Source organism: Bufo gargarizans, chromosome 8 (genome assembly GCF_014858855.1).
Source record: "Bufo gargarizans isolate SCDJY-AF-19 chromosome 8, ASM1485885v1, whole genome shotgun sequence".
Taxonomy (NCBI): domain Eukaryota; kingdom Metazoa; phylum Chordata; class Amphibia; order Anura; family Bufonidae; genus Bufo; species Bufo gargarizans.
Window position 1 is genome coordinate 34,199,489 of NC_058087.1, and position 25,876 is coordinate 34,225,364.

The window sequence follows — 25,876 nt, forward strand, 5'->3', positions numbered from 1 at the left end:
TAATGCCCCAGCCGTTTTTCAGCATTTCGTGAACAGCATTTTTTATCATTTGATGGAAAATTTGTATTGGTGTATTTGGATGACATTTTGATTTTTTCTCCCGATTTCAAAACTCATAAGGAACATTTACGTCAGGTCTTGCTCATCCTGCGGGAGAATAAACTATATGCGAAACTGGAAAAATGTGTGTTTGCGGTTCCAGAAATTCAATTTCTGGGGTTTCTTCTCTCCGCTTCTGGTTTTCGCATGGACCCCGAGAAGGTCCGCGCTGTGCTTGAGTGGGAGCTTCCTGAGAATCAAAAGGCGCTGATGCGTTTTTTTGGGCTTTGCCAATTATTACAGGAAGTTCATTTTGAATTATTCTTCTATTGTTAAACCACTCACTGATATGACCAGAAAGGGGGTAGATTTTTCTTCTTGGTCAGTAGAGGCGCGTAAGGCCTTTTCTGATATCAAGGAGAGTTTTGCTTCCGCTCCCATCTTGGTGCAACCTGATGTTTCATTACCCTTCATAGTTGAGGTTGATGCTTCTGAGGTGGGTGTGGGGGCGGTCTTGTCTCAGGGTTCCTCTCCTGCCAATTGGCGACCGTGTGCCTTTTTCTCAAGAAAACTCTCCTCCGCAGAGAGAAATTACGATGTGGGAGATAGGGAATTGTTGGCCATCAAGTTGGCTTTTGAGGAATGGCGCCATTGGCTAGAGGGGGCCAGACACCCTATTACCGTATTTACTGACCATAAAAATCTGGCCTACTTGGAGTCAGCCAAGCGTCTGAACCCGAGACAGGCCAGATGGTCGTTGTTCTTTTCTAGGTTTAATTTTGTTGTCACGTTCCGCCCTGGAGTTAAGAATGTGAAGGCAGATGCCCTGTCACGTTGTTTTCCGGGAGGCGGGAATTTTGAAGACCCGGGTCCCATTTTGGCTGAAGGTGTGGTGGTCTCTGCTCTTTTTCCTGAATTGGAGGCAGAGGTGCAGGCAGCCCAGTCAGAGGCTCCTGATCTTTGTCCTCCTGGGAGGTTGTTTGTGCCTCTCGCTTTAAGACACAAGATTTTTAAAGAACACCACGATACGGTCCTTGCTGGGCACCCGGGGGTAAGAGCCACACTGGATCTCATCGCTCGGAGATTCTGGTGGCCTGCGCTTCGTAAGTCGGTTGAGGGTTTTGTGGCAGCCTGCGAGACTTGCGCTCGTGCCAAGGTCCCTCATTCACGGCCATCAGGTCCTCTCCTTCCCTTACCCATTCCTTCCCGTCCTTGGACACATCTGTCCATGGACTTTATCACGGACCTGCCTCGTTCCTCGGGGAAGACTGTGATTCTGGTGGTGGTGGACCGTTTTAGCAAAATGGTGCATTTCATCCCTTTTCCTGGTTTGCCCAATGCTAAGACGCTGGCGCAGGCATTTGTTGATCACATTGTCAAGTTGCACGGTATTCCTTCAGACATAGTCTCTGATAGGGGCACGCAGTTTGTTTCCAGATTCTGGAAGGCTTTCTGTTCTCGCTTGGGGGTTCAGTTGTCATTCTCTTCTGCTTTCCACCCGCAGTCGAATGGCCAGACAGAGCGCGTCAATCAGAATCTGGAGACATATCTGCGTTGTTTTGTGGCGGAGAATCAAGAGGATTGGTGTTCTTTTTTGTCCCTTGCTGAGTTTGCTTTAAATAACCGTCGTCAGGAGTCCTCTGATAAGTCACCATTTTTTGGTGCATATGGGTTTCATCCACAGTTTGGGACTTTCTCGGGAGAGGGGTCTTCTGGTTTACCTGATGAGGACAGATTCTCCTCGTCTTTGTCATCTATTTGGCAAAAGATTCAAGAGAATCTAAAGAGCATGAGTGAGAGATATAAGCGTGTGGCTGATAAGAGACGTGTGCTTGGTCCGGACCTGAATGTTGGTGATCTGGTGTGGTTGTCTACCAAGAATATCAAATTGAAGGTTCCCTCCTGGAAGTTGGGTCCTAGGTTTATTGGGCCTTACAAAATCCTGTCTGTCATCAATCCTGTTGCATACCGTCTTGATCTTCCTCAGACTTGGAAGATCCATAATGTTTTTCATAAGTCCTTATTGAAACCTTATGTTCAACCCATTGTTCCCTCGCCTTTGCCTCCTCCTCCGATTATGGTTGATGGGAATCTTGAATTCCAGGTCTCTAGGATTGTGGATTCTCGTCTTGTCCGCGGTTCTCTTCAGTACCTTGTTCAGTGGGAGGGGTATGGTCCTGAGGAGAGGATGTGGGTCCCAGTGACGGACATTAAGGCCTCTCGTCTCATCAGGGCATTCCATAGGTCCCATCCTGAGAAGGTGGGCTCTGAGTGTCCGGAGTCCACTCGTAGAGGGAGGGGTACTGTCACAACCAGACAGCTGAGAAGCTCTGACAGAGGCCTTTCAGAACCTCCTCCTTGAATTTCTGTGTTGTGGTATTCAGCTCCTCCTCTCGTCAGCCTCTCTCAGCTGTCATGTCTTAATTGCTTCCCTTTAAATGCCTCCTCAGAATGCTTTTCTGAGCGGCTTATATTTCCTCCTGGAGTGTGTGTGCACGCTGATCTGTCCTCCTCTTTGCTTCAAAGCTAAGTGTACTTTTATATGTTTATATCTGTTTGCTGGATCCCAGATGACCCTGACTCCCTCCGTGTCTTGTGTAGGGAGCCGGTGGTCGTGTCCCCTCACTATTGTAGGGTGCTCAGGGCTTTATAGTCAAGGTTCGTGGATATGCAAACCTCCACCATTAGGATCTTTGCATAGGCTGAGCAGCCAGGGAAAGTGCCAGGTCTTCTGCAGGGGTCTCCCTTGGTTCCTTAGTTTTTGGATCCAGCGAGTCGTTTATACATGTTGCTTTGCCTTGTTACCTGTACACATTCCGTGACAGTGGACTGCTGGGGGCGCACGAGACAACCAAACAAGGACCGTGTTTTAATTTCGGCAGTATTCCATTTATTTATAAGACAACGCGTTTCGGGGTAAAGTCCCCTTTATCAAGTCTGAGCCGGGAAGGTTAGGAGAGTGTCACGGCTCATCTGGAGAGGCACGTGTAGAACGCGTTGTCTTATAAATAAATGGAATACTGCCGAAATTAAAACACGGTCCTTGTTTGGTTGAAGGAAAGAAAGAAGTTCTTCTAAGCTCTTCTAGCACAGAGAGGTAGTTGGGCAGAAGCTGCTGCCTTCTCTTTTGTGTGCTGATCTTCTGCTGAAGACAGGGCAGTGGGAGGATCCAAGAAGGGACATTTATTTTAAAACATGATTTCCCTAGAAGAATCCCATAGTCATGTTTAAAGTTTAAGATAACATTCTGAGTTTACACGTTTTATAGCCTTAGCTGAATGACAGCAGTTTTTCCAATGGTTTACAGCAGGGATGTCAAACTCGTGGCCCTCCAGCTGTTGCAAAACTACAACTCCCATCATGCCTGGGCATACTACAGCTATCAGGGAATGATAGGAGTTGTAGTTTTGCAACATCTGGAGGGCCATGAGTTTGACATCCATGGTTTACAGCTTCAGTCTTGAACTATTGACCCTCCATTCCCTTCACTTATACAAGTGTCTCTAGTCCTGCAAAACACATATTTACTTAATCCCTTATCAGTGAGAGGCGAGGTAAACCATGGGCATTGTGTTCCCTGTAACATCAGAACACAACACAATGGAAAGTATATGTATTGCCACTCCTAATTGTGCATTGCGTGCCATATAGTGAAGCATATGAAAAGCATGCTTCTTCACATCACTGAACGCGTTTGTTTTGCGGTTACGTGAGGCACTGCATGCATTGGCCTTTATTCTTACAGTAGAGAAGTCATTAATTATAACTGTGTATGAATTCGGACATTTAAACTTGCTTTTTTATTTTTTTATTCCAATTTAAATTTAGTCGGAGTCTGTTCATTTTTTGTCGACTCCGACTCCAGGTACCCAAAATTGACTCCGACTCCTCGACTCCGACTCCGACTCCACAGCCCTGCGAGGAGCGGGCATCGCATTGCGCATGCGCCCGCTACGATTTGGACCGCACAGCCGCAGTGGAAAGGGACAGGGGAGGGGAGTAAACGGGCGGGCAGAGGCGCACGGAGGGCAGAGTTATCAGCCGTTTAGGAGGTGCCTGCCTGGGGCTCCGAGGATTGAGAGACCGCCCTGGGCACTTGAGAGGGCTCAGAAGATAATCTTATAAGTTCGTTTTCTGCAAATTGAAAAGTCCGTTTTCTACCACAAAGGTACCGTTTTTATGTTCTGGCTGGATCACATAACCCTATTTTAACGGTCTAACATGCTAAAATGTGGTGACAGACTCCCTTTAAGTGACTAAGGGCAGGGATTAGGATCATTATATGACCTATGAGGAATAGACACATGGCACTTTGTGATTGGCTAGCAGGTACTTAAAAGGTGATCTCCCTGGCTGGTCGGTGCCCACTGTTGTTTTGACTACCCGGGTGTATGTTGCGGTTCATCTTCTCCCAGACTTACCTGTGCATGACCTCTGCCTTCCTCGATTTATCTCTAGAGACTGCCTCTGGATACCTCGTGTATGACCTTGGATCGGACCCTGGAAACCCTGACGTCTCATCCTTAGGTACCACGTTACACGGACTAATACTGCGCATATGAACTTTGGCCTGGTCACTGGCTGTGCCCTTGGTGTTTCCCTGCACAGGTTATTATTCGGGCTGGTTACCTGTATGTGCTTACTGGTTTGGACTGTACTGCCGTTTATTTAATAAATCCACTATTGTTTAACCTCTGTCTGGTTGCTTGGGTTCTGCACCATTACACAGGGAGATGGAAAAAGGGAGACCTTGAGCGGATTTCTTCTACCATCCATTAATAGATTTCTCCTTTCTCCATTACTATGTAAAAGAGGGAGGTAAAAAACACATTATGTAAGAGGAATTTAGGCTCATTCACGCAAACACCATCTGATATTTTTGTTATGACCACCCTGAGGTATTGAGCATAGAAAATGAGCCCAGGTGTGGCCTGGTCGGGCATGTAAGAGGACGCGATACTGAGAGGCTCCCGTCCTGCCTCCTACAATCATCCTCCATCTTCCTGCTATATTGCTAGCTGACAGCCTAGCTTGCCCTCGGAATACTCCCCTGCGGACCTCGCCTGCGCCAACATGAAGCGCGCGGGCAAGAAAGAGAAGGAGCAGAGAGACGCCGGGACTCCTGCACCGCCGAGGCAAGATGGCGCCGCATCGGAGGCGAGAGCCACGGAGGTTGCGGCCCGTCTGGGCAAATTCCCCAGCTCATCCTCAGTGCCCCCTCCAAATGTATCAGGCGCCCCTACCAACTGTGTGGGGGAAACATCCATAAACCCCTCTGAGAGCGCTGACTGTGCGCCTCAGGTCCCCAAGATTGGCGGCTCAGCAATCAGGGAGGGAAAAGGCCATAGATCAACAGGGTCTTTCCTGTGCGACAGAGGATAATCCTTGGAAGCTTGACCACTTTCCTACTGATGGAGTAGAACCCACATTTAAAGATATCTTTGCAACTGTACAGCAGTTCACTGGCTATTCTCACTACACACATGGGCAGCTTGCAAGAAAATGTCTCCCTCGTCAGGCAAGATCTTAGGCAGGTCACTGAGAGGATCAAAGAGGTCGAAGATAGAGTGAGCACCATTGAGGATCAATTGAGAATTTGAGGACCATTATAGAAGATGACTCACCGGTGGTCCTATTGGAACAAAGTGGCCTCTGATAAGTTGGGGAGACACCCTACACTTACTCGAATACACAAGATTTGGCATAAGTGTCGGGATTTGCTGTCTGTGCAGGGATTTAGGGTCCATTCATACGTTCACAAAATGGATCCGCATCCGTTCCGCAATTTTGCGGAACAGGTGCGGACCCATTCATTTTCAATGGGGCCGGAATTTGCTATCCGCATTTGCGGTTCCACACTTCCGTTCCGCAAAAAAATAGAGCATGTCCTATTCCTGTCCGCAATTGTGGAACACACATTGTCGGTGTCCGTGTTTTGCGGATCTGCAAAACACATACGGACGTGTGAATGGACCGTCACTTCCCTGTGGAAAAATCCATGGGATAGGCATAAGGCCATCCTTCATATAAGATAGGGCCAGGGGCTATCCATAGTATTCAGTATATTGGGCAGACTAGATGGGCCAAATGGTTCTTATCTGCCGACACATTCTATGTTTCTATGTAATTGCCCCCTGGGAAAAGGGATCTCGGCAGAATTATACATAATGTGACACTACTGATGTCTAAAACTGATACAAGGAGAAACAACCTCGGATTGATTGGGGTCCCCGAAAAAGCAGAAGGGACTGACTCAGTGGCATTTTTTTTGAAGATTGGCTAACCCTTAAATTTGGCAAGGACTCTCTATCACGTTTGTTTGCCATTGAAAGAGCACACAGGGTGCCTTTCCATGCTCCACCACCGGGGGCCCCCCCCTCGTCTAGTCTTAATGAAAGTGCTACACTTTAGGGATAAAGACATCATTCTCAAAAAAGCCAGAAATCATCCTGAACTTTTAATCAACGGAAATAAAGTTTCTATCTTTCCAGATTTTTCTGCTGAGGTTCAGCGCAAAAGAGTAAAGTTCCAGGATGTGAAACGCCGTCTTCGAAACCTAAAAATTCCCTATTCTATGTTATACCCGGCCAAGCGCCGCGTGGTGGCGCATGGAGAAACCTGCATATTTCACACACCGATGGATGCGGCGCAATGGTTGGAGGCCAACGAATGCTCTCTTAAATCCTCAGCGAACATTGGATGAACGCACCTTCTACAAGTTCCAGGAACTGTAATGGATCCTATGAGGGTCAAGGATCGTGTCCGATGAGAATAATATACTACCTCTGTGTCCTCTTGTTCTATTCTGATAGGAGTTTGTACATTATAGAAATGTAGAAGATATATGCCTTAGATTAAGGGAGCAGCTGGAAAATGTAAGATCTATTTGATTGTCGCAGGATGCAGACTGTATTCTTCAGGAGGCAGGTCGGAGCAGTGCTAATGCTTACTGGCTTTGTTTCTTCACACTATGTATTTGAAAGTTTTGTTAATAAGCAGGAGTCCCAGTCCTGGAAGAATGGGAAAGATACATGCGCAGAATAATTTGAACGCATCAAATACAAAGCGGGAAAACAACGGAACCTATGGGAGGGGATTTGGCTGGGGTGGGATTGATAAGGATTGCCTTGCTAAGAATGGCCATCGTGCGAACGGATAATAGAAAGCCGGTGGGAGTCGCCCACTAACCTTGCGACAACCGTGGTGGGGCGGGGAGGTACGGGTGGGAATATGGGGGGGGACGACATTAGTACTTTTTTTTCTTTTTTTACTTTTCTGTTTCTTGGTCTATTGACATCTTAATCTTTTAGTGTTATGTATTTTTCTGCGGTGGTAGAATTTGCAATACATTTATGTACATATTGATGTTTTTGTACCTGCATGTGTTATTGTCCTCCTTCTTAGAAAACAAAGAAAAAATAAATAAATACAAACCGGATTCCCAAAAAGTTGGGACACTAAACAAATCGTGAATAAAAACTGAATGCAATGATGTGGAGATGGCAAATGTCAATATTTTATTTGTAATAGAACGTAGATGACAGATCAAACGTTTAATCCGAGTAAATGTATCATTTTAAAGGAAAAATACATTGATTCAAATTTTCACGGTGTCAACAAATCCCCAAAAAGTTGGGACAAGTAGCAATAAGAGGCTGGAAAAAGTAAATTTGAGCATAACGAAGAGTTGGAAGACCAATTAACACTAATAAGGTCAATTGGCAACATGATTGGGTATAAAAAGAGCTTCTCAGAGTGGCAGTGTCTCTCAGAAGCCAAGATGGGTAGAGGATCACCAATTCCCACAATGTTGCGCAGAAAGATAGTGGAGCAATATCAGAAAGGTGTTACCCAGCGAAAAATTGCAAAGACTTTGCATCTATCATCATCAACTGTGCATAACATCATCCGAAGATTCAGAGAATCTGGAACAATCTCTGTGCGTAAGGGTCAAGGCCGTAAAACCATACTGGATGCCCGTGATCTCCGGGCCCTTAAACGACACTGCACCACAAACAGGAATGCTACTGTAAAGGAAATCACAGAATGGGCTCAGGAATACTTCCAGAAACCATTGTCAGTGAACACAATCCACCGTGCCATCCGCCGTTGCCAGCTGAAACTCTACAGTGCAAAGAAGAAGCCATTTCTAAGCAAGATCCACAAGCTCAGGCGTTTTCACTGGGCCAGGGATCATTTAAAATGGAGTGTGGCAAAATGGAAGACTGTTCTGTGGTCAGACGAGTCACGATTCAAAGTTCTTTTTGGAAATCTGGGACGCCATGTCATCCGGACCAAAGAGGACAAGGACAACCCAAGTTGTTATCAACGCTCAGTTCAGAAGCCTGCATCTCTGATGGTATGGGGTTGCATGAGTGCGTGTGGCATGGGCAGCTTGCATGTCTGGAAAGGCACCATCAATGCAGAAAAATATATTCAGGTTCTAGAACAACATATGCTCCCATCCAGACGTCATCTCTTTCAGGGAAGACCCTGCATTTTTCAACAAGATAATGCCAGACCACATTCTGCATCAATCACAACATCATGGCTGCGTAGGAGAAGGATCCGGGTACTGAAATGGCCAGTCTGCAGTCCAGATCTTTCACCTATAGAGAACATTTGGCTCATCATAAAGAGGAAGGTGCAACAAAGAAGGCCCAAGACGATTGAACAGTTAGAGGCCTGTATTAGACAAGAATGGGAGAGCATTCCTATTTCTAAACTTGAGAAACTGGTCTCCTCGGTCCCCAGACGTCTGTTGAGTGTTGTAAGAAGAAGGGGAGATGCCACACAGTGGTGAAAATGGCCTTGTCCCAACTTTTTGGGGATTTGTTGACACCATGAAATTCTGATTCAACATATTTTTCCCTTTTAAAATGGTACATTTTCTCAGTTTAAACTTTTGTTCCGTGATTTATGTTCTATTCTGGATAAAATATTAGAAGTTGGCACCTCCACATGATTGCATTCAGTTTTTATTCACGATTTGTATAGTGTCCCAACTTTTTGGGAATCCGGTTTGTAAATAAATAAGCAGGAGTCCGACTACAGGGAAATATTTTTGCCCTAAATGTATTTGTTAGGCTGCTAACTGTTTGGTATATGCTCCAGACAACTGAATATTAGTTTTTTTAAGATGTTATTAGGGGTTTGGGATCGGGTGGGATTGGGGTAGATGGCGGAGGGAACACCAATGTGGGGATTATGGTTGATAAAATTAAAATAGTAGAGTGGAATGTAAGGGGATTAGCAGACACAACCAAGCGAGCTGCGATATTTTTAGCGTTACAACAATATCAGCCTGCAGTGATCTATCAGAGACTGGTTTCCACTACTACTCATTTATTACAGAAACCATGGGTGGGTCGCTCTTACCACTCCACACTTTCCACGCATTCCAGGGGAGTGAGTGTCCGAGTGCACAGATCTATACCTTTTATATGTCACTCATCTCGTATAGACCCTATGGGGAGATATGTGTGCTTGCACTGTACCTGTCACCACATCACCTTTGTCCTAGTAGCGGTATATATCCCTCCTCCTTATAGCAGTGTAGTGTTGAAAGAGATCCTGGTCTTTGTTGAGGAGCTGTCTATGTGTCCCATTTTAATAATAGGTGACTTTAATACAGGTCCTTCTGCAAAGATGGACAGGATGGGAGGGTCGAGTACGGATAGAGAAACTAACTTTGCCACTGTATTACGGGAACTAGACCTACATGATATCTGGCGGGTTAGGAATCCGAGAACGCCCGAGTTTTCATGCTTTTCTAGCTCTCACCACTCATTATCTAGAATTGATTTAGCTGTGGGATCCCCAGATCTGATGTCTCTGCAGCAGACGTCACATATTTGCCAAGACACCTATCTGACCACTCCCTATACATGTAGTTCTTTAGCTGGGTGTGGGGAAATCTTTTGTGGTTGGTGCGTGGAGACTTAACCCTTTTTGGATGCAGCTGGTGGATGGGGAGGAGGGCATTATAGAGGAGATTAGGGAGTTTTTTACTAATAATATAGGATCGGCATCTGTGGCGTGGGATGCATGTAAAGCATTCATCCGTGGTTTATACATTCAGCGGATTAGCCGCCATAAAACAAAAAACAGGGAAATTCAAAAACAGCTTCAGGGCCTAGTCAGGGAATCGGAAAAGAGATTTGTTGTACATCCCTCGCAGGAACATGAGGCGTCATTTGTGAAGGCGCAGACAGATTTAAAGGTACATCTACTCCGTAATGCGGATCGTAGATGTTTCTTTCTTAAACAAAAATATTTTGAGGCTGGAGAAAGCTCTGGCAGACCATTGGCCAGGGTCGTCAGGGCACAGGATGGCCCATCAAAAATTCTGTCCATACGGGGAACTGATGGTTCTCTGGCCACGACTGACGCTGGGTAATGCGACCTATCTAGACCAACCCCTGACAGTAACCGAACTAGATTCGGAGCTTAAATCACTCCCGAATAAAAAGGCTCCCGGGATGGATGGTTTACCAGCGGAGTGTTTTAAAAAATATACCAAACTATTATTACCACAACTACTATCTGTCTTTAATGATGCCTTTTAAAATGGGGAACTGCCAGCTTCAATGAAGGAGGCAGTGGTGGCTGTACTACCAACGCCTGGGAAAGACCCAACCCTCCCTGATTAATATAGTGGTGGCGAAACTATGGCACGGGTGCCAGAGGTGGCACTCGGAGCCCTCTTTTTGAGCACCCACATCCTGGAAAAAGTCTATGGTGTTCCAATATGCCTTAGACTTTTCCTGCCATTCATCAGCGCAGGACGTGCTCTGAACAGCGCAGGGCACAGTATGAAGAGCACAGGCAGCGCACTGTATGTCGGCAGGATATTATAGCTAAGGCTGGGTTCACACCTGAGCGTTTTACAGCGCGTTCCTCTGTTGAGTGTTGTAAGAAGAAGGGGAGATGCCACACAGTGGTGAAAATGGCCTTGTCCCAACTTTTATGGGATTTGTTGACACCATGAAACTCTGATTCAACATATGTTTCCCTTTAAAATGGTGCATTTTCTCAGTTTAAACTTTTGTTCCGTGATTTATGTTCTATTCTGAATAAAATATTAGAAGTTGGCACCTCCACATCATTGCATTCAGTTTTTATTCACGATTTGTATAGTGTCCCAACTTTTTTGGAATCCGGTTTGTAGAATGGAGAATAGGTGTGTAGACCTGGCGTGGAGGTGGATAGGTAACACTGTCTTGATGCGGTTGGACATGAAGCCCATACTTAGTGTATCAAGAGTTTGTTGGTGTTCCAATACAATATACCTTTATTGTGGCTGCTGTGCCCGTTTCATCGCCAGGGTGGTGGGTGGGATGGTTTAAGGGTGGGGTAGTTACTGTTAATATTAAATATGGATGAATGGGCCTTGACACTTGTACTATTATTTCTGGAAAATGTCTAGATTAATTTCTACAGATCCAAATAGATTACTTGTACCCATTATTGTATCCGCCGCTGATATTCCATGTTTATTTTTGTATAAATGGAAAATCGTTAATAAAAATTATCTGATAAAAAATAAAAATAAATTAGCCCTAAGTGGGCTAGTAGGCTTATGGGGGTCATTTATTAAACAGAAATACGCCTAAATTAGGCCGTCAAAAATGGTCTAAATGTAAGAAATCAAGGAAGCTGTCTTACATTTAGAAGTGGTGGTGGATACAATGAAGTTATGGAGAGGCCGACGCCTCTTCATGACTCTGAGGGATCCACTGCCAGGTATAGGGCTTATTAAGACCGGACGCCCTATGTGCCTTCCTTGTAATGGGCTGTGAAAACAGAATGGAGGAATCATCAGCAGTGAAGCAATTTTTTTTTTATGTACTATTCAAATGGCCAACCAAGATTCTACTCTGAAATGCTTTTGAGACATGATAGATTAACGTGATTGGAAAATAGCATCTTTGCAACCAAAAAGTGCTTCACTTCGTCTAAAATTTTAAAAAAGAGGAACGTTGCAAATTGTCTTGATTAAAAAGCACCCTATGGGTTAGCGTCTCTGGCAGGTAATTAGTGCACAGATAGAAGAGTAATTGACTGCATGATCAGACTACACAGGGTCTCTTTGTAGTCTGTTACCGTGGAGACACATAAGGGTATATTTTTTTCTACATGCAGCAGATTTGCTACAGAAATGTCTACAGCTATTCCATTTATCTGAATAGGGCTTATAGAAATCCATGTGCTCGGCAGCACCAATCAGATGAATGAGACATTTCTGCAACAAATCTGCCGCATGTGAATATACCCCAAGTCAGCTTAGGAGTTGTAGACACAAATATTTAAGTAAAGACAAATCGTGAAACAGCTTTTTTTTATATTTTACATGCATAGGAGGGAAAAGAACTGTTGCAAAGACACTGCTTTTTAGCAGATTTCCAACTTCTGTCCTTGGGGGCTAGTTTTAAAACGTATCAGATATTGTTATGTAAGATAAGCGACAAACAAGGACCTGTCTCTTCTTCTGACTTGTCTGTTTTGGGAACTACTTGTATTCCCCATAAAATAACACCTTTGGAACATCTTTTCTTAGACTTCTGTTTGTAATATTCCTCTGTTATTCCTGCTGGAAATGTTTAAATAAATTGTCAACTGGATGTTACCATTCCCCTTTTTAACAGGGCGCACCCCTACACATTCTCACATTGCCAACACTAACAGTAACAGAGGACATAGGATTTAATCCTATTCATTAGGGAAATGGTAACACCTAGTTGTCAATTTATAGCCACAGTTCCAGGAGGAAAAACGGAGGAACGGCACAATACACGGTTCTGAGAAAGGATGCTCCAGAATTATTTTATGCGGACCACAGAACCTTTTGGAGGTTTAATTGTGGTCAGAACCAGATGGCAGAAGTATAGTATATAGCAAGTTCAGCAAACGTATGTAATAATGATTAGCATTATATAGCACCAACATATTCCGCTGCCCTTTACAGTATATGTCGTTTTCTTACCCCCTTGGCAAGAATGATCACATTGTAATCTCCCACATCCAGGAGCCAGAAGTAAATCTGAATGAAGAAGTTGTAATGTATACAGTGCTAAAAGTTATAGTTTTTCTGAATATATAAAACTGTGGGTCATCATATGTGCTTATAATACATCTCTGTCTCTCACAGGTAATCCCGAGGACCTGTAGAATATGAGTGATGACAAACCATTTGTATGCACTGCCCCTGGATGCGGCCAGGTAAGACACCGAGCAGCAGAACATGGGGTAGTCGACCTAACATCCAAGGCCCTGGAAATTGTCTTCAGAATGTCTTAAAGGGGCTGTTTATCTTCTCAGTGTACTTAGCTTTAGAATTCCCCACAGATTCCTTGCTCCCACACCACATCTCTGTTTACTGCTCTTCGTGAAGGCCCATCGTCCCTATGGAGAGGACACATTATGTAAGCGGGGCAGGGTTGACTGTAAATGAATGTGAATATATATATTTTCGGATTTTATGTTTTTAAGGAATATTCACCTAGACCCAGTGACGGCTAACCTCCGGCACTCTAGCTGTGGTGAAACTACGACTCACAGCATGCTCCCTTCATCTTGGGAGTTGTAGTTTTACCACAGCTGGAGTGCCGGAGGTTAGCCGTCACAGACATAGACTTTTATATAACTGGTTTCTATGGAAGCGAGAACATTTCTCATACATTTGTAGAATTGTAAGTGACCGCCAGAACTGTTTGTGTGTCTTAAAATAACAAAAATTGCATGGAAACATTTTCTTATATTGATATTATATATTGTTTTTAATTAACAGCGTTTTACTAATGAAGATCATTTGGCCGTGCATAAGCATAAACATGAGATGACACTGAAATTTGGCCCTGCCCGAAACGACAGTGTAATTGTTGCAGGTTAGTGCTTCTTTTGTACGCTAATAATTTGATTGGACTGCCCTTGGCTTCTTGGTATCAATTAGGTATGGCCCAGTCCGCTGCACATTTGACCATTAAAGCCTATGAATACCTTTGAATTGAAGTTTCCTAATTGCAAAATGTTTATTTTCTAAATAGTTTTCATTGAAACTTCCTACCATTTTGTTTCTGTAGCGTCTGTGCAGCTTCTGTACATAGCTGGTTGTTCTGTTGATTTTAACGTAGATCTGACAGCACACTGCTTCTGGCTGTGCCAGGTCTCCTCTCTCCCACTCCCTTCTCTCAGTGTTAAAGAGGACCTTTCACTTGTATAAACTATGTGAACGGAGTATGCTGCCATATAGAGCGGCACCCGGGGATCTCACTGCACTTACTATTATCCCCGGGCGCCGCTCAGTTCTCCCGTTATAGGCTCCGGTACCTTTGCTCCTTAAGTTATAGTAGGCGGGTCTTCCCTTGTCCTGTGGGCGTCTCCTTCTCCTAGGCTGCAGCGCTGGCCAATCGCAGCGCACAGCTCACAGCCTGGGAGAAAAAAACCTCCCAGGCTGTGAGCTGTGCGCTGCGATTGGCCAGCGCTGCAGCCTAGGAGAAGGAGACGCCCACAGGACAAGGGAAGACCCGCCTACTATAACTTAAGGAGCAAAGGTACCGGAGCCTATAACGGGAGAACGGAGCGGCGCCCGGGGATAATAATCTACATGCAGAATTATTAGGCAAATGAGTATTTTGACCACATCATCCTCTTTATGCATGTTGTCTTACTCCAAGCTGTATAGGCTCGAAAGCCTACTACCAATTAAGCATATTAGGTGATGTGCATCTCTGTAATGAGAAGGGGTGTGGTCTAATGACATCAACACCCTATATCAGGTGTGCATAATTATTAGGCAACTTCCTTTCCTTTGGCAAAATGGGTCAAAAGAAGGACTTGACAGGCTCAGAAAAGTCAAAAATAGTGAGATATCTTGCAGAGGGATGCAGCACTCTTAAAATTGCAAAGCTTCTGAAGCGTGATCATCGAACAATCAAGCGTTTCATTCAAAATAGTCAACAGGGTCGCAAGAAGCGTGTGGAAAAACCAAGGCGCAAAATAACTGCCCATGAACTGAGAAAAGTCAAGCGTGCAGCTGCCAAGATGCCACTTGCCACCAGTTTGGCCATATTTCAGAGCTGCAACATCACTGGAGTGCCCAAAAGCACAAGGTGTGCAATACTCAGAGACATGGCCAAGGTAAGAAAGGCTGAAAGACGACCACCACTGAACAAGACACACAAGCTGAAACGTCAAGACTGGGCCAAGAAATATCTCAAGACTGATTTTTCTAAGGTTTTATGGACTGATGAAATGAGAGTGAATCTTGATGGGCCAGATGGCTGGATTGGTAAAGGGCAGAGAGCTCCAGTCCGACTCAGACGCCAGCAAGGTGGAGGTGGAGTACTGGTTTGGGCTGGTATCATCAAAGATGAGCTTGTGGGGCCTTTTTGGGTTGAGGATGGAGTCAAGCTCAACTCCCAGTCCTACTGCCAGTTTCTGGAAGACACCTTCTTCAAGCAGTGGTACAGGAAGAAGTCTGCAAGGTAAGAAAAACATGATTTTCATGCAGGACAATGCTCCATCACACGCGTCCAAGTTCTCCACAACGTGGCTGGCAGAAAAGGGTATAAAAGAAGAAAATCTAATGACATGGCCTCCTTGTTCACCTGATCTGAACCCCATTGAGAACCTGTGGTCCATCATCAAATGTGAGATTTACAAGGAGGGAAAACAGTACACCTCTCTGAACAGTGTCTGGGAGGCTGTGGTTGCTGCTGCACGTAATGTTGATGGTGAACAGATCAAAACACTGACAGAATCCATGGATGGCAGGCTTTTGAGTGTCCTTGCAAAGAAAGGTGGCTATATTGGTCACTGATTTGTTTTTGTTTTGTTTTTGAATGTCAGAAATGTATATTTGTGAATGTTGAGATGTTATATTGGTTTCACTGGTAAAAATAAATAATTGAAATGGGTATATATTTGTTTTTTGTTAAGTTGCCTAATAATTATGTACAGTAATAGTCACCTGCACACACAGATATCCCCCTAAAATAGCTAAAACTAAAAACAAACTAAAAACTACTTCCAAAAATATTCAGCTTTGATATTAATGAGTTTTTTGGGTTCATTGAGAACATGGTTGTTGTTCAATAATAAAATTAATCCTCAAAAATACAACTTGCCTAATAATTCTGCACTCCCTGCAGTAAGTGCAGTGAGATCCCCGGGTGCCGCTCTATATGGCAGCATACTCAGTTCACATAGTTTATACAAGTGAAAGGTCCTTACCTTCAGGGGGAGCGATGAGGTTGTACACAGCATATCAGAGTAGAGGGACCTACAGTCTGTGCTGTATCAGAGTGTAGATACTTAGAGCCCAAAAGGCAGTCTTCCAGGGAAAGAGGGCCAATCATACAGCCTAGGTATCAGTGTACAGTAAGAGGAAAGAATCTACTCTGCATGGGGGATGACGGGGTAAATCACACACTCTTTAGCATCGTTGTTAGAAGCACAAGGGAGAAGATCCCCCTTATAAGCTGTGGAAAAAGGAATCAGAACAGTCTAAGAATGAAGCTGTACTGATGTATGACAGCTAGTGAAGGCTGCATCATCCTGGACACACAAACCTCACATCTAGCATGTATTACTGAGACATAAATGAAGGAATAAAGATTGAAACCTGAATTTAGGGCAGATTTTATTTTTAAACAAGGTAATGACTGAGATATTTCCTACTGACACCCTGCACCCTCAGCTGTTTTGGGCTGCTGTAGCGCTGAGAACTCTACGGTGTGCAGAAATGGAGGCAGACAGCTCTGTACATGGTGTAGTGGCCTTGAATGTGAGCTGAGCTATAATATGCCGGCGCCATAAACGACACTGTGTACAGAGCCTTCTGCTTCCACTCAATGCACTGTTAGCCGCCGGCGCCAAAGCAGTCTGAAACGGCTGATTCGTGGAGGATGTGAAACCCTCACCGATCCGAGAATGGTCCGGGGTAGTGGAATCCATAACGGAATTCTTAGATAACCCAAACCTTGTACGCCAAACTTGAAAACAGAAGTTCGCTCATCCCTTATGGTAACCGTCAATTGGTGCCACTAAAGGGTGGATGATCCAGGTGACTGTGCCCTACCCACCCCAAGATTTTATTTTTGCTCTTTCCATATAGCTCTAAAAGTGTGGATTTTGGGACTTGCAATGTTTTTCTAAGTTTATGCATTCACGGGTTACAGAGAGTAAGGATACTTTCACACTAGCATTATTCTTTTCCGGCATTGAGTTCCGTCCTGGGGGTTGGGTTATGGCTGGTTTGCTCAGATCTGAGAGCGCCACACTGACAATAGTAATACTAGAGTGTGACGATCTGCGGGATACTGGACGGACAACTCAGCTATAATATACCACAGATTGTTATGTTTTTAAGGTCATCTTTGAAGGTTAATTTTTAATGTTTGGCTTTCTTAACGTTATCTATATGTATAACTGTGTTTTACGGAAATAAAATATTTCACTCCGCAGTGACACCAGTTGCCGAGTGCCAGTCTGTAATACTATACAATTACTTTTTAGTGACCGGGAGCTAAGTCACGACTAGTGCACCGTATCCATTTCCTCCAACAATAGAGCCATCCCTCATCTAAATTATCATTGGTACATTATTATTTTCCGGCATTGAGAATCCGTCCTAGGAGCTCAATACCGGAAAATAACTAATCAGTTTTATCCTAATGCATTCTGAATAGACAATAATCCGTTCAGGATGCATCAGGATGTCTTCATTTAAGTCTTTTTGACTTTTCTGGACGGAGATAATACCGCAGCATGCTGCGGTTTTATCTCCGTCCAAAATTCCGGAACACTTGTCGGATCCGTTTTGCCGGAAATGCATTAATGCTAGATCCGGCCCCGAGTGTTCCGGCAAAATGGATCCGGCATTGCGGTCTGCGCATGCTTAGACTGCAAAAAATGGGGGAAAAAATAAATGCCGGATCCGTTTTTCCGGATGACATCGGAGAGACGGATCTGGCATTTCAATGCATTTATCATACGGATCAGGATCCTGATCCGTCTCACAAATGCCATCAGTTTGCATTCGTTTTGATGGATCCGGCAACGTTGACGGAACTGCCTGCCGGAATCCTCTGCTGCAAGTGTGAAAGTAGCCAAAGACAACAAAAGTAGAGCTGTTTTTAAATCCTTTATTTCTGTTACATTTAATTTATAGATCAGACCCCAACCCCGACTCGGTTCCTGAAGAACTGTGAAGAAGTTGGTCTGTTTAATGAGCTCGCAAGTCCGTTTGAAAATGATTTTAAGAAGGCATCGGATGATGACATTAAGAAGGTACATAAATTATTACTTCCAGTATCTCGGAGCCGGGGCACACCGACATCTGAGAGATCGCAAAGCTGTGTCCTCTGGTTCAACCGTTCTGTGCTGTTACACAAGAGGAGATGCAGTTGGTGGAAGTATGTCTGTCCTTACACATCAATGTCTTCTCATATAGGCAGCATAATTCTCCTATAGAAAAGAATGTAGGGAGTTTTTACCTTTTTTTAATCACAATTGTTTTAATTAAAGACGTAGAGACACGCAGGGGGCAGATAGTTACTGAATCAACTATTGAAGCAACATTTTAAGTGTGCTGCAAGGGGGGCATATTCTAACTAATAGGGCCTCGAACCACAAAACCATAGAGATGCTTTTTGAAGTAAGATGGCATGGTGCTACTTTTAAACTTACATTATACAGTTAGGAAACCATAAGGATTGGACAAATCAAACACCCCCAGAACAGTATACAGGTGAAACTCGAAAAATAGAATATCGTGCAAAAGTCCATTTATTTCAGTAATGCAAATTAAAAAGAATTGCATTAATGCAGCTTAAAATTAGAATTTTGTGAAAAGGTTTAATATTCTAGGCTCAAAGTGTCACACTCTCGTCAGCTAATTAATCCATACCCCCTGAGCAAAGGGGACCTCAACATTGTGACTTTGGGGTTTCATAAGCTGTAAGGCGTAATCATCCAAATTATAACAAATAAAGGCTTGAAATATCTCGCTTTGCATGTAATGAGTCTATCTCATATATCAGTTTCACCTTTTAAGTTGCATTACTGAAATAAATGAACTTTTCACGATATTCTAATTTTTTGAGTTTCACCTGTACATAAGAATAAGAGGCCCAAAGGAAGGAAAGGAATGAAAGGAAAAAAGAACCCGACAGAATGAAAGTTCTCACTACTTCTGATAAGGAAAGGTCAACAAAAAAGTATATTGGTCCTGCCCTCCTTGGCCCCTAGCTAGTGCTGCCAGCAGTTTAGCATGGTCAGAGCTGCTGACAGACTCCCTTTAAGGTACATTAGATCATTCACTATGATCTATTGTTATCACTAACTGTATATTAGTATTTATCTTCCATGACTTGGCCATTGTTAGATGTGCTGCAGGTAAGATGGATATGGAGTCTAGCCGAGGTCTAGGAATTCTAGGTAATGCTTAAAAGGGTTTTCCAGGAGTTTTGTACTGATGACCTGTCCTCAATATCTGACACCTAGAACCCTGCCTATCAGCCGTTTGAGAACGCACCAGCGCTCACAGTAGTGCTGTAGTCTTCTCTCAGCTCACTAAGCACAGCGCCGTACATTGTATAGCGGGTGTACTTGGAATCGCAGCTTAGCCCCTTTCACTTCAATGGAGCTGAGCTGCGCCTGGGCTATGTGACCGATGAACGTGTTAACACTGGTCTAGGAAAAGCTGAGAGAAGGCCGTGGCACTACTGTGAGTGCCGGTGCCTTCTCAAACAGCTGATCGGCGGTGGTCCCGGGTGTTGGACCCCCACTGATCAGATACTGATGATCTATCCAGAGGATAGGTCATCAGTGTTAAAATCTCAGAAAACCCATTTAATCTTTGTGTCAGAGAGCAAGCTAGATCGTACAGGTAACTGCACCAGGTTGTTGTATTTTTTAATTGCTCAATTGTATGTAAGAGATTTCAGGTTTGTCAATCTGTGTTGTAGATGCCTTTGGATCTTTCCCCTCTTGTAACACCTGTTATAAGAAGCAAGATTGAGGAACCAGTTATTGTTGAAACCACACATCAGGACAGTCCATTACCTCATCCAGAGTCTACGACAAGTGACGAAAAGGTTACAAAGCCTTGGATTTATTAGTATTTGACCTGAACGCATGCAATTTTCTTTTAAGTGGGGTTTGCAGTGGACAAATATTGATGACCTATCCTCAAGAGCAGAGGTCTGACTCCCGGCGATCATCTATTTGAAGTAGTAGCGGCGCTGGTGCAAGCGCTGCTTCCGCTTCAAAATGACCTGCATGTCCTCTCACTTGCAGAGGTGGCGCAGTGTAATTACAACTGATCATCCCATTCACTTGAACGGAATGAGCAGTTGTAATTAAACTGGACTGCCTCTGCAAGCGAGACAACATGCAGGTCATTTTGAAGCAGAAGCAATGCTTGCACCAGCGCCGCTACTACTTAAAATAGATGATCGCCGGGAGTCAGACCCCTGCCGACCTGATATTGATGACTTGTCTCGAGGATAGGTCTTCAGTATTTACCAGCTTCACAACCACGTTAATCGTCTACAAGGTTCTGTAAAATTTGTGCTCATAACTGCTTGAAGGGTTGTCTGTGATTTTCAAAAACAAGGGAACCTTCGAAAAAACTTACAGTAAGTTCCCAGTAATTTCCTTTATGTAAAGGTGCCACTGATGTCCAACAGAAGAGCAAATGTTTGTTTCTTAGGTGAACGTTTTTACAGGAGAACATTGCACTTTATAAACAGGGAATGCTCTGCTCACAATTTGCAAACTGAATGGGCGACGCATGATTGTCATAACGATCATTCGGCCTCATTCACTTTGCATTGGACACTTTAAAATATAAGCAGGAAACCTGCCAACACTCAGGGTGTGTCCAAAATAAGAATAGACGATTAGTTACCTAGCAGGTCCCACGCCGCCAGTCCGATTTTCCTGGAGGGGCTCTACTGACCCAGCTGCAGCGGTGACGTCACATTGACAACACGTTGTATCACTGGCAGTGCACCGCTTAACACCAGATCTGCTTGGTAAGTAATGGTCTATTTTCTATTTCAGGCAAGCCCCAAGTGTTGTCCGGTTTCCTTCTGAGCTCTGATCCTCTTTCATATCATCGACTTAGGATTGGTACCTGTTATCAGTCAAACTTTGGCCTGTGGCACCAGACCCTAAAATAAGAAAAAAAAACAATACTCACCCATTCAATCTCCAGCCACTCCTGCAGGGATGATGTCATATCAGTCAATAAAGGTCTCAGTGGTCATGTGCCTTGCACGCAGGCATCATCGCTGAAACCAGGTAGCATTGACATGAAGAATGCACAGAATGTATTTGCTGCAGGACCAGTGGGGACCACCACAGCGGAGGTACTAGAGCTGTAAAAGATTGAACGGAGGACAAACTGATTGGTAGGGACATGGTACTTGACAATTCCATTTTTATTGTGATTGCCTACCAATGAGATGAAAGATAATTATCTTTGTATATCTGTTTTCTGTTGAAATTAAATGATCCAGATATTTTCCCTGTTGATCTGTAAAGCTGCAGTCGTTTTATCTTCTATTAAATTGTCCTCTCTGTTTGATAGGAAGTGCCATTGCCAACCGCACAGCCCACATCCACCATAGTCCGGCCTCCATCACTTCAAGTTCCTAACGTGCTGCTTACAAATTCAGACTCAAGTGTTATTATTCAACCAGCGGTACCTTCACCAACATCCAGCACTGTAATAACCCAAGCGCCACCTTCTAACAGACCCATAGTGTGAGTACCCTCAATGCCCTACCATCGTCCCCAGTACTGAAACTGTGGCACTGTTAACAGACACCATAGACTGTTAGGCTACTTTCACACTAGCGTTCGGGGCTCCGCTTGTGAGTTCCGTTTGAAGGGGCTCACAAGCGGCCCCGAACGCTTCCGTCCAGCCCTAATGCATTCTGAGTGGATGCGGATCCGCTCAGAATGCATCAGTCTGGCAGCGTTCAGCCTCCGCTCCGCTCAGCAGGCGGACACCTGAACGCTGCTTGCGGCGTTCGGGTGTCCGCCTGGCCGTGCGGAGGCAAACGGATCCGTCCAGACTTACAATGTAAGTCAATGGGGACGGATCCGTTTGAATATGACACACTATGGCTCAATTTTCAAACGGATCCGTCCCCCATTGACTTTCAATGTAAAGTCTGGACGGATCCGTCTGAGGCTACTTTGACACTTAGAATTTTTTTTACAATATAATGCAGACGGATCCGTTCTGAACGGATCCACCGTCTGCATTATATGAGCGGATCCGTCTCAGACGGATCCGCTCTGAACGCAAGTGTGAAAGTAGCCTTACATTTACTCCAGTATTTTTAGCATGTCGAAAATCTAAATGGAAAATCTAAAGTCACTGATTTATTTTAAGATTTTATGAAACAAAATTCTGATAGTCCTGGATTTCCAGGACCCGCTGGGCGTTCAACTATCAGGATCAGGAATGATGTCCCAAGGAAATATCAAAAGTTCAGGCTATTTTAACGAGATGGTTAATGATAGAATATGCAAAACAGAACCAGTTGAAATTGAGAAATTGCTGTTACATACTTGTTATTGCGCCCCCTGCTGTCCCTTTGATTCATTGACAGAACAGCCGCCTAATGTGTCCAGTGCTGGTGAGGACAAGACGCTTCTAGCATGCTGATTCTTATTGGCTGGTTTGTACTTTAAAAGGGGTGGGACTGAGCTACTGAGCATGTGTGGCCACCAGCATTGGACACGTCTAGTGGACATTCTGAGAGTGAATCAGAAGAACAGTAGAGGGCGCCATAAGTATGTAAAAGCAATGACACTGAAGATTTTTTATTTTTTTATTCCAAATGAAAAGTGTCTGAAATGTAATATTTATTAGTGGGACAAGCCCTTCAAAGGCTGCATTCACATAAAATTCAAGGTGTAGAAAAATAACCCCATATGACGTTCTTGCTCCCCTAAATTAGAGATAAGATAGTAATCTGACTGCAGAGTTTTGTGAACATGTTCTTTTCTTCTGAACTATTATGTTGAACTGCTGTAGTAGACAAACATTAGTATTCGTCTCGTATCTTTGGAATTATTAAAGTAAACTTGTGGGCAAAAGTTGCCAAATCGGCTTTTTCCTGAAGTTTAGTTGCTTTAGCACCCCCAGGTCATTGCTGATGGAAAGATCCCCTGGCATCTCCTAAAAACGACTCCTTCTGTCAGCTTCCAAGCAGTAGTTGTTATAGGCCACCCGGGAACCTGCACAGGAAATAACTCTCGGCACTGTGCAGGTTTTTAGGAAGCCTATGGCTGTCACCGCTTGGCAATGAAGTAATGCAGCAGGCTACACTGAAGGTCTGCATTGAGGCAGCAGGGGATCTGAGGGTCTGTGCCAACGAGGGGAGTATAACGGGGGAAGGGTTGATAAACTCTGGAATAAAGCCGATTTCTAAGTGTGTTTCACTTGACAAATGTTCTGTTCAATTTCGCCTGATCGTGGCTAATATGCCCAAATTTTCTAAATTGCCAAGTCTGTGGTTGACTTGTTTTCTTAAGGTTGGCACCCTGCTTTTTTCTATCCTCAGACCAGTTCCAGCACCTTTTCCTCTATTGTTACATCTACCTAATGGACAAACCATGCCTGTTGCTATTCCTGCCTCAATCACAAATTCCAATGTACACATACCTGCTTCAGTCCCAGTAAGTCTGTATGTGTGTGAATTCTCCTTGTAGTCTTACTGTGTAGATAGAACGGTCTTCACGTTATTCTTCTCTCATTTCCCTCGTGTCCATCACACCATGCCATTCCCATTTAAAGTGCACCACGGAAATGACTCTAGTGCTTCTTTCTTTCTTTCTTTCTTGCTGCGTTGATGTCATTATGTACATATACTTTTGGGTTGACATGGAGCAGTTTTTGTTAAAGGCTAACCGTCTCTCTCGGCATGCCAGAAATGAAATTATATACCACAATACATCAAAGGTACAAGGAATAATTCATTGGAGTTGCTTAAAGGGGTTTTCCAGGAATTAAATAGGTTTTCTGAGATTTAAATACTGATAACCTATCCTCCGGTCTGATCGTGGGGGTCCGACACCCAGGACCCCCACGATCATCTGTTTGAGAAGGCACCGGCGCTCCTGTGAGCACCACGGCCTTTTCAGTGCTCACCAAGCACAGCGCCGTACATTGCATAGCCGCTGTGCTTGGTATTAATTAACAGGATGTCCATGAATCAAGCATTCAGTGCTCAGTGCGCATTCGGTTTTTCAAATCTCTCTGTGGCTTAACATATGAATTGGTGATCACTTCGCTATATTGGTGATTACCTTCACTATATGAATTTTCAGTTTTCTTCTATTGTATACCTTGCCTTTTACTGCTAGCAAAGGCTATTGACGCCTTTGTGCTAATTTTCTTTTTTATTATTCAATTGCTTTCTAGTTTGAAAATTTAAGAAACATTCCAAATAGTCGTCATTAAAAATTCCTAACTCTTTTGCTGCTGTAGAACGTGTGTAAGTCCTTCACGTAGATGACTGCCCTGCTATTCCTCACACAGCACTGCTCTTGGCTGTGTCGGCTCTGCTCTTACCCTGCCTTCTCTCAGTGCCAGGATCATTGCACACACTCAGTTTTAATGTTTTTTTTTTTTAATTCAGAGCAGATCTTAGAAGAAAAAAAAAAAAAGAGTAGATATAAAACTTTATGCTCCACTCCTGACGCTGGCATTAAAAGATGGCATCAAAAACTGTCTGAAAATGGCAAATGCCTCAGAGATAGCAGCGGGGAGGGGGTTGTACATAGCCGAATGGCTTTTCTTTATCTCCTGGTACTCATGGGGGCACATGAGAAGGTCTGAGAATGAGCAGTAGCTGTCAGTGTTGGTGACATGTGTAAGGCTGATGCAACTTCCATGTGTCTCCTCCACCCTCAAGGTGGGCTTACACCTTTAGATAGTTGCTGGGAGGGTGAGTGTGCAGCTTATCTCCCTGGAGAGCAAAGTATGTTGAACTCCAACATGCTCAGTCCTTCTTTCTCCCGACATCTGCCATTGGGGATAATCTGGACAGCCTAGACATCAGATGGATATCTTGTCCCACCAAAATCAGCAGGTTGGGCGTGCAAGGGAGTGATGCGCCAGGCGGGGCTAGTGATGCGGCGGGCTAGTGACACGGCGGGCAAGCCAAGTCGATTTCACAGTTCTGTAAAACAAGACGGAATTGTCAGCCCAATGTTCATCTAATGCAGAGTTGCACGACCTTTCTTGGTCCCAGAGCCACATTGTTAGATAGCACCACTCCTAAGGGCCACAATAAAACGTAATAATATATATCGACAGTATATGCCATAAATATTTGATGAAAGGATTACATTTCTGAAACTTGCTCTTATTTGGAGATTGGGGTCCCCTGCTGCCTCATTTGGCACTCCAGGGAAAGAGTGTAGGGTTAATACACAAGCCTATGTCTGCTGTAGTTTACGAGAGTTACAAAAACAGCCAAATGTTTCACATCCCCATAAACCACAGTAGAGAGGGCGACATTCAAACACAAGCATCTCTTCCGCTCTGGAATACTGACGAGCGAGCAGCTCTACATATGGGGGGGGTGGCAGACATGGCTGGGGATCATACAGGATGTGACCCAGTGTGTGTGGCCACTGCAACAGCTGACGGGTTGTCACATTTTTGTACTGGCTGAAAACCGAGAACTGGAAAACTGTGGTGACTGGTGATAATGTCCTAGTACTGCGGCAGTCCCCTCGGTCACTTTGATCAGAGGTTTGGATACTACAGCAGAACCGGGGCCTTTTACCCTGAATCCAGCGAGTT

General features: G+C 44.3%; 1 protein-coding gene across 1 annotated transcript in view; it reads left to right on the top strand.

Moving 5' to 3' along the window:
- The first annotated feature begins 4,473 nt into the window (after window positions 1–4,473).
- ATF2 (activating transcription factor 2) overlaps window positions 4,474–25,876 on the top strand; it is an 85,353-nt gene continuing 63,950 nt past the window's right edge. The window contains exons 1-7 of the mRNA XM_044303583.1: window positions 4,474–4,647; window positions 13,190–13,260; window positions 13,829–13,925; window positions 18,212–18,330; window positions 20,010–20,138; window positions 21,638–21,813; window positions 23,628–23,742. Coding sequence (XP_044159518.1) covers window positions 13,213–13,260; window positions 13,829–13,925; window positions 18,212–18,330; window positions 20,010–20,138; window positions 21,638–21,813; window positions 23,628–23,742 — 684 coding nt within the window. The 5' untranslated portion in view covers window positions 4,474–4,647; window positions 13,190–13,212. The remainder of the gene's footprint in view (window positions 4,648–13,189; window positions 13,261–13,828; window positions 13,926–18,211; window positions 18,331–20,009; window positions 20,139–21,637; window positions 21,814–23,627; window positions 23,743–25,876) is intronic.